The sequence below is a fragment of the Rhea pennata genome, chromosome 4, assembly GCF_028389875.1.
Source record: "Rhea pennata isolate bPtePen1 chromosome 4, bPtePen1.pri, whole genome shotgun sequence".
Taxonomy (NCBI): Eukaryota; Metazoa; Chordata; class Aves; order Rheiformes; family Rheidae; genus Rhea; species Rhea pennata.
In genome coordinates this window covers 19,801,990-19,810,426 of record NC_084666.1, presented here as the reverse complement: position 1 = coordinate 19,810,426, position 8,437 = coordinate 19,801,990, and the positions used below count along the sequence as shown (strand labels likewise).

The window sequence follows — 8,437 nt, the reverse complement described above, 5'->3', positions numbered from 1 at the left end:
AAACCACAAACGGGTCTAAACAGTGGTGGAAACCGTCGTAAGGAACAACGGGCGCATGTTTTATTGTTCCGTCTGGTTCTGTTTGCTGTGTTATCTGAAACAAAGAATAATTGTGGTAACGCCCAGCGGCCTCCGTGCCCCTCACCACCACCACAGCGCAGCCAAGCTTCCCAGCTGGGAAAGTGGTCGCTGAAGCGGTTTTACGGTCACTCCCCAGGGAAGAGCGCTGCTAGTCGCCGTCCTCCCGCCGACTCGGCTACGCGCCGCGTCTCTCGCGCGCTCCGGCACGCGGCCGAGCTCGGGGCGCAGGCCGAACTCCTCCGCTTTGAGCACGAACAGGGCGCTCGGCTAAGCGCCGCGGCCCCCGCTGCGAGCGGGCCGTTCCAGCGCCGACGCCGGACCGCGTCCAGGTCTCCGGGCAGGGTCCAGGCGGGGCGGGACGGGAGCCCGCGAGGCGGCTCCCCGCGGACGCTGCCCGCGCGAGGGCCGCTGCGCAGGCCTTCCCGTGCGGGGCCGAGCGCCGGCTGCCTCGCCGCGGGGGCGCCCTCGGGGCCGCGCTGCCGGGCGGGCGCCCTCGGAGCTGGGCCCGGCCCTGCCTCGCGGCCGTCGCTGCTCGCCCGCGCCCCGAGCGCGTCCTGCCCCCTTCGTGCCCTGCCCTGCCGTGCGCGGCTCGGTGCGCACCCGCAGCCCCAGCGCCGCACCGCGCGGCCGCCGCCCCGCCGCTGGGCGGCCCCGGCCGGGCGGCGAGCGCAGGCCGCAGGCCCCGCCTCTGCCCGCCGGCGCCTCCGCGGGAGGCCGCGCGGGGCGGGCGGGGCCGCTCGCCGCCGCGGCCCGCCGCAGCCATGAGCTCGCGGCGCAGCGAGAGCGACTGGCAGGGGCTGGTGAGCGAGGTGAGGCGGCGCGGGCGCGCCGGGGCCGGGGCCGGGGCCGGGGGGCGCGGAGAGCGCGGCCGCCGCCTCCCGCTAGGCGGCGCGGGGCCGGGCCCGGCGCGGCGCGGCCCCCTCCGCAGCGGGGCGCGGGCGGCCGCCGTGCCGGCGCGCTGCGGCCCCCGGCGCGGCCCCGCAGCGCTGCGGGCGTCAGCGCTGCCCGCAGCCGGGCGCTGCGTCGCCGGGCGCCCCGCTGGCGCGCGCCGCCTTGGCGTTGGCGGCCGCCGTTGAGGCGCCGGTCGCGGCGCTGGTGCGAAACATGCCGGATGCGCCGCGGGGGGAAGGCGCGGCGCGGCGAGGCGAGGCGGCGCCGCGGGCCCGGAGCGCTGAGCGGCCCAGGGCGCGGCGCGGCGGCCGCGCGAGGTCCGCAGCCCGCGGCGGCGTGGGCGCCGCGCCCGCTCGTGGGAGCCTCCTCGCGTGACGCGTCCGGGGAAGACGCGCGGCCCGGGTCACGGGGCGCGAACGCGGGGGCGCTGAGTTCCGCGGTGCCCGTTAGGCCGTGGGGGCAGAGTAGAGCAGCGTGGGGCGCGGGACCGGCTGCAAGCAGGCAGAGTTTTGGGGTACGAGAGCGGTAGATGTCGTCGCCTGCTGCGTTCGCCTTACAAAACCCACGGCGTTTAGACGTTGCATTTAGGGTAAGTCACCAATCTCAGAACAACTTGAGGTCAGTATAACTTAAAGGAATATCATCAACATTAAATCAGTTTAATAGGCCTCCAAAAAGTTAAAAGTAGATTAGGGTACTTACTTTTGCGCTACCATACAGTGTAACTATAAAAATAATGTTTTCATGTTTATAGCTTACAGACAAAACTGAGAGGCATGTGCCTCGTGTAGGCATGGCCTGGGGCCCTGACCCGTCGAAAAGATGCGGGAGTTCAGAGCCCCGAACCTGTCACGCCTCCCGGGGGTTTCGGTGGGAGTGCGTGTGGGCCCAGGGCTGTCTGTGCTTGGGCCGTACTTCCAGAATTGCGGTCTGCCTGCACGCACAAGTGCTGTCGAGCACGCAACGTAATCCAGAGGGAAGTGGAGAAAGTATGCTTCTCCGCATCCTGGTGATGAATGTTGCACCTGACATCTCAGATCCCAAAGGAAGCTTTATTTGGGGTGCAGGGGCGGTGTCACGTGGCAGGGGAGGGTGAGAAAGAGAATTTCAGAGGCAAGGTAAAAGGAAATGTCCCTGTTCTTGACTTTAAAAAGTCATTTTGAGTTACTTTGGAACATTCTGACTTTTTATATGATTTAACCTACAAACTCAGTCCTGAAATCATATTGTCTGGGTGAAGGCTTATTTCTGTTTTAGAGGCTTCTTGATTGTAGCAAATTTTAATGACTCTGCTGAACTATATAGAGTCTTGCAAAAATTTAAGCATATGTAAAATTTCTTTTTCTCAGGAACAATTAGAGGCATAGTGATTTACATTCCTTTTTTTCTTCCCTTCCCTCTGTTCCCACAGCAGGCTACAGCCTGTTTTTCTGCTGTTTTTCTGTGTAAGGTCTTTAGCACACACTGTCAGGGTATAGGCATCCCTCTTTTGCCTTCCGTTTCTTTGGCTGTTGTGATTAACTTTGTATGATATACCCATTAAGTTCTACTAATACTAATGGGTCTGTCAGAAAGTAGCTCTAACTTCTGAAGTAACTTACAATACATTTTTCCAGTGTATTGTATTCCTTAATACCCAATTTCAGGGGAAGCTATAGAGCTTATTCAGGCCTCTTAGTTTCAGTATCTGCTGGGTAGTTTAACGGTTTTGTTCCCTACGCAATGTTTCCTGAACATTCAGAGGTGCTGTCAAATAGAAGGCCTAACATAAACAGAAAGAGTCCTGGTAGCTCTAAGCATTTCCACATCCCATATGTTGGATGGTTAAATGTAAAATTGGGTACAAAATCTTTGTATAAAAAGGCCAGAAGCCAGTGGATCCAGCTCAGTGGTCACAGTCGCTTCCACAAACTGGGTCCTCCAAATTTGGAAGTGAGGAGGCACTTGATTAAAATGCTTGGCAAAGCAACTGTAATATGTTTAAAAATCAGGTATCGAGAAAAATGGCAAGATATAATTTTGATCTTTAAATGTACGTATGCAAACACTTGTACAGATAGCTGGTTATTTTTGTAATACAGCTTTTCAAAAATAATTTTGTTTATTTTGATGTGTTCCACACTTTTTCTGTATTTTCTTTTTTTTTTTCCTTTTTGTTCCATTTCAGTGCCCTTTGCTCTGTACCCTTTCATGTCTCTTTCTCTACTCTTCTCATGTTCACCACGAGCCTCTTGCTTGTTCTTTTGCCTTCATCTTACAGATTTTTTCCACTTACTCCATTTCAGGCCTAGTGTATAGCTGGTGCTGTGCTAAGACTTGTACCACGTGTACTCTGAACAGCCTTTAAACTAACTCTGAGTAGGGTGACGTGGTAAGAAATACTGGGAAAACGCCAGCTTCCCAAATGCTGTACAGGGAGTCATTCTTTTCACTGATAATCTTGCAAATGTATATGAAGGAACAAGCTTCAGGAGTGAGAATTCACATAGATTTTGCCTGTTCCTTAGCTGAGCTCAAGTAATTATGTGTGTGTGTGTTTGTATGTATGTATACACATATATTAATCTTTAAGGTTTATAGAGCTCGATGGAATACAATATTTTGTTGTTTATAACTTTCTGAGTATGTAGTGGTTGCAGAAGTTTTGAGGTTTTAGGCACTTGAAATTTGTTGTGGTTTCTTAACCTTCTTTATGGTCTTGCTGGCTTCTTTTCTGTGGAGTGACAAAATCCCAAGCTGGGTATTTCAGCTGAGCCCAAGCAACATGTGTGTAACAAGGACAGACAGACCGCTTTAATAACTCCTAATGATTCTAAACATTGCAGGCTAAGCTGAGTGTGTAGAGCTAATTTTTGAGAAACGGATATCAAGTTTGTGCTCTAATTTTCTGTCGAGCTACCACACAATTTTTAGTTAATCTGGATTTTGTTCTTATCTTCAGATCACTGCACAGCCTCAGTTATGTTCAAGGGCAGGATATTTAAAAGCCTATGTTAAGCTATAGGATGAAGAGCTAGTCAGTAACTTTGCATCTTTGACACAAATGAAACTGAGCCATAACAAGAACTTTTTTACTGGCTAGACTGAGATCGTGGCCTGAATCCTCCAGAAACAAGTGATCTTCATAAATCTCAAAATGCTGTCTCTAGAGAAGGGCCCATTCCTTTGAATATGACTTTGAATGTCTCTTATTTAAAACAAGAAAAATCCTTGATGCAAACAAAGTGCTTCTTTCACCTGGAAGAGGGTGAAAAAGGAAAAATATGATCGATACTAGTTGCTTTGCCGAGTACACTGCTAGGAAGCTATCACAGTAAGATTATTATGCTATACTCGCACTAAAAAGAAGAGAATTCCTGAAAGCAATTTTGGTCACTAAAATCTTGTTTGTATAGTTCTATTTGTTTACTTTTAAATATTTTTAAATATCCAGACTTACTTCTTGGCCTGATTGCCTAGTTTGTGGATACGCTAAGCTGTTGACTTGAACTTGTGAGTCATTTCCTTACTGCCTCAGTTTTCCTGCCTCTATAATGGGGATGAAACATAAATAAAAAAATAACATGAATGAAAAATGCTATCTGTGAACTCTGAGGATAGTTGAGGCAATTAACGCAAGTTTCTATTTTGAGAACTGGAGAAGCTTCCAGCTTGATGTATTCTGCTATACGGAAAGGTGGGATTTGAGTTTTTGCATGAATTCCACATAGTCTGGCTTTGAGTCACTTAATTTGTGATTGATGACATAAATAGTGAGTGGGAAAGGAGCATACGGTACCGCGATCTCCGTGGGGTGGGATGACTTCAACAGCATCAGGCAATCGTGTGGTAGGAAAGAAACTGTACGGTGTGTGCGACAGCCTCTGTCTTTGCTTCAGAGAGCTGACTTCCTTTCCACTGAGTGTTCTTCCATTAACTCCATTGAGAGTTGGCACTAATCCTAATTTAATGCTGCTTGAAGAATGTGTACTTCTGGCATTTTTCTCCACTGGAAGCAAGAAAGGTTTCCTAGGAAACCCACAGACGAGAGTGGTTGTCCTGCATTCTTACTGCTGGGTTCTCCCTCAGATTTGCCAACTCTCAGAATTAAATCCAATGTCAAAATGCTTCTCTTCCCTTGTCACCTCCCACACATTACAGCATTCACTATATGCTCTTTACAGCTATGCATAGGTGATTGTACTTCCTAAAATTAGTTTGAGGAAATAGTCTCCATTCGATCAGTCATTCTGCAGAGGTTCTTTCTTAATTATTAACTGTATATTGATTATTAACTGGCACAGCAGAGGGAAGTGATACACATGTGCATTTGAGTTCTCTTCCCTAATAATTGGCAACTTAAAACTTGCAGAAAGAGTTTTGGGGATTCATTTATCTTTTATGCAGAATTCATATCTGGAACATTTAGCTATTTCAACTAGAACTGCTGTTCACTAGTTGCATAAGAGTGAGAAACCTAACCTGCTTGTAACTGGCAGAACATACTTTTTCCTTTGGTTGCATGATTTTTTTTCTTTTATGTAGACTAGAGAGAAAAGGAAGGAAAATCAGTGAGATATTCATGTTTATAACATCTCTTTCATTTTCTGTCACATTGCCTTTTCAAGCAGAATGTGGAATGTGCTTAACCAAACCTATGTGAGGATACCATATAGACTACTAATTAGAACCACTAATTTTGGTGCTTTTCCAAATGTGGGCAAATGCCAGTGGCTGTAGGCTAGAACAGAGCGGAAGAGATGCTCTGAAGCCCCAAGGTAATGGGGTTAGTGTTGTAATGGCCTTGTCATTGGGAAAAGGGAGTGGAAATGGTGTAAGTGCTGACACTGTGACATAGCTCTCAGGAACGATCAGAGAGTTGCCATAGAGGGCTGCAGGCTGGCCTTTCCGGGAACAAAAAAGTGTATGTTATTCAGGTGTCCGTGCTCCACACTGGGGCACCCCTAGGGGTGCTGAGGAAAAAATAAGGAGAAAATAATGATGAATCTGATGCATAGAGTACAAAATGTTTAAGGGCATCACCAAACAATGTTTTTTTGAATAATCAAATGACTTGATGCTGATTCTTAAATGATCGATGAAGACGTGGTGGATAATAACACCAACACCAGAAATGGCATTTTGGGAAGCTGCTTACATTTCTGTTGATCAGTAAATGCCACCAGCCTGCTTCATGCTACAGCAATTAGAAGGGGGCTAGTGAAGAAAGTGTAGGAAAGCAGGAAAAACAGAGTCAGTATTAGGGGCTAACCCAAAGAAACTGCATTGTCTGAGGTTTTATTATAGATGAGGACATGATGAGATGGGATGGCAGGCAAATGGCTAGTAATTGTGTATTTCTCTGGGTTTGACTACTTGACTTTTCCAGATATATTGACCAGTTTAATCTGGAGTCAAGAGGAGCAACATTACTAAAGCATGGTCGACAAACACCCCAGATAGTGACATTGCAATGCATTTAGGCACACTTCATTTAATTTGTTGTTTTCGCAACAGAATTACTTCCAGGAGTGTGGTGAAGAGCAATTTGGTAACGCTTCAGACAGTTAAATAGTAGTTGTAGCTCTTGTCCAAAAGACAGTGATTACAGGTGGCTGTTCCTCTGAGAGCTTGCTGTGTGTTCGGTTTTCAGGCCCATGTACATTGGTTCCTGTCTGCATTTAGGAGATCACTAGATCTGGAGAACTGGGAGCATACAGAATATGATCCACAGTAATTCCAAAGCCAAACTTGGAGGTAATATCTGTACTTGTACTCTCAGGAAATTAAGTGTCTTCCTGTTTGACACTAATTCACACAAAATAGCCAAACATAGGCTGGTAATTTATACAAATTTAAAATAAATTATTTTGTGATATGAATTCAGCATGTTTTTTAGTATATAAAAAAAAAAAATCTAAAACCTTGACAGTGTCCCAGCTTCATCAGATTGTTAGACCATGCCTATGTTGTTGTTAATGAGATCTGTCCAGATTTGTCACTAAAAATAGCAATGGACAAATAGTAAGTGTTTGATATAGAGGGTCACCTTGGAGCAATTCCACTCTCCTCTAATGTCAGTCTCTTTTTACTCAATTTCACTAAAGTAGTTATCGGGCTGTAAAGCAGTTCAGGCAGTGATATAGGATGTCGTATATATTCCTTTAATTATTATGATCTTCCTTGTAGCAATTATAATTTGCTTTATTGCAGATAACAGTGAATTGGTAGATAAAAGTCACTACACAGCTAGGAAAAGTTGCATGTTGTAGCTTTTAGATTGAAAGTATAGTAGCCGGTTCATACTTAACTTTGTTTTTTTAGATCCAAAGATTCTTTTTCAGCATCAATTAAAAAAAAGACGTAAGAATATTTCATTGTAACTATAATGCATTACAGAGATCAATTTTTTGTCCCACTGATTAGTCAGTATGCTAAACATAGTATTTTTCCTTCAAACATAGAGGAAGAAATCTCTACTGGAATGCCAGAAACATCTACTAAGTGCTTTTTCTGAGAATATATTTGAAAAATTTCCATATTGTTTATGTTGTTCCAGAAAGACTGTTGTGTTCCTGTGTTCCTGTTGACAGCATACCAATTTTGCTGGACTTGTTTGTTCATATATAGGAAATTGTTGGTGGGACTCAATTATTTCCCTGAATAGAATCTTTTCCTGATACTTGTCTGTTAAGTCACTTTACGGCCATACCTTCTTTAACATTCAAAAGCATACACATTGAATAACCTCTTTGAGGTGCATCTTAATATAATTTGTTTTTCTTTCAGACCTAGTAATTGGAATTAGAAGCATATTTTTGCTGATAATCAGATTCTACAGGAATGCTGTGGATTTATTGTCTCTTGTACCATAAACACATGGAAGCAAATTACTTTACATTATTACTGTTTTTATCCTATTTGGGGGAGAAAGTCAATATGTTCAAAAAAACAAAAATATTTTCAGAAAGTCTGCTAGATGCTCCTTTTTCTAGTAAAATCCAGACGGTACACTGATGAGAGACGCACAGCCGCTTTCTTCCATATGGTACTTTATCAGTATGTAATCCGTCAAGTTAAAACATAGTTTACACAAGGAGGCGATCATTCCTCCTTTTCGTTTAGACTCTGAACACAGTTGTCCCTGCAGTCTGTTAGGGCTCAGCAACCGTCGCCGCACAGACAGCACGCAGCGCCCTCACCCGCGCCCTCACCCGCGCCAGCGCCGCCGTGGGAGGCGAAGCCGCGTTTCGTGCTCGCAGTGTGCGCTTCGGGGAGGCCCTGGGGTTTATGTCAGCTCCAGGCTCTGTTTAGCACTGGACCTGCATTTCCCACCCAATAAACGTTGGGTTTTTTTGTAATCTGTTGTCTCAGATGCCAGTTAGCTCCTTTGACTTTGGTGGTCCACTCCACCGTATCCGCAGGTGTACATACCCGAAGGCGAGATGTTTGGTTTTGCTCCCCTCCCACTGTGTACATTATGTAT

The 8,437-nt window shown here is 46.6% G+C and overlaps 1 protein-coding gene across 4 annotated transcripts in view; it reads left to right on the top strand.

The window, feature by feature from the left end:
* Window positions 1-818: 818 nt before the first annotated feature.
* CCDC149 (coiled-coil domain containing 149) overlaps window positions 819-8,437 on the top strand; it is a 53,916-nt gene continuing 46,297 nt past the window's right edge. For 2 of the 4 annotated variants that reach the window (XM_062575405.1, XM_062575404.1), the window contains exon 1: window positions 1,348-1,561. In XM_062575405.1, the coding sequence (XP_062431389.1) occupies window positions 1,502-1,561 (60 nt within the window). In that variant the 5' untranslated portion in view covers window positions 1,348-1,501. Of the gene's footprint in view, window positions 891-1,347; window positions 1,591-8,437 lie in introns of those variants that run through there. The other 2 variants (XM_062575406.1, XM_062575407.1) reach the window with 2 other exon arrangements.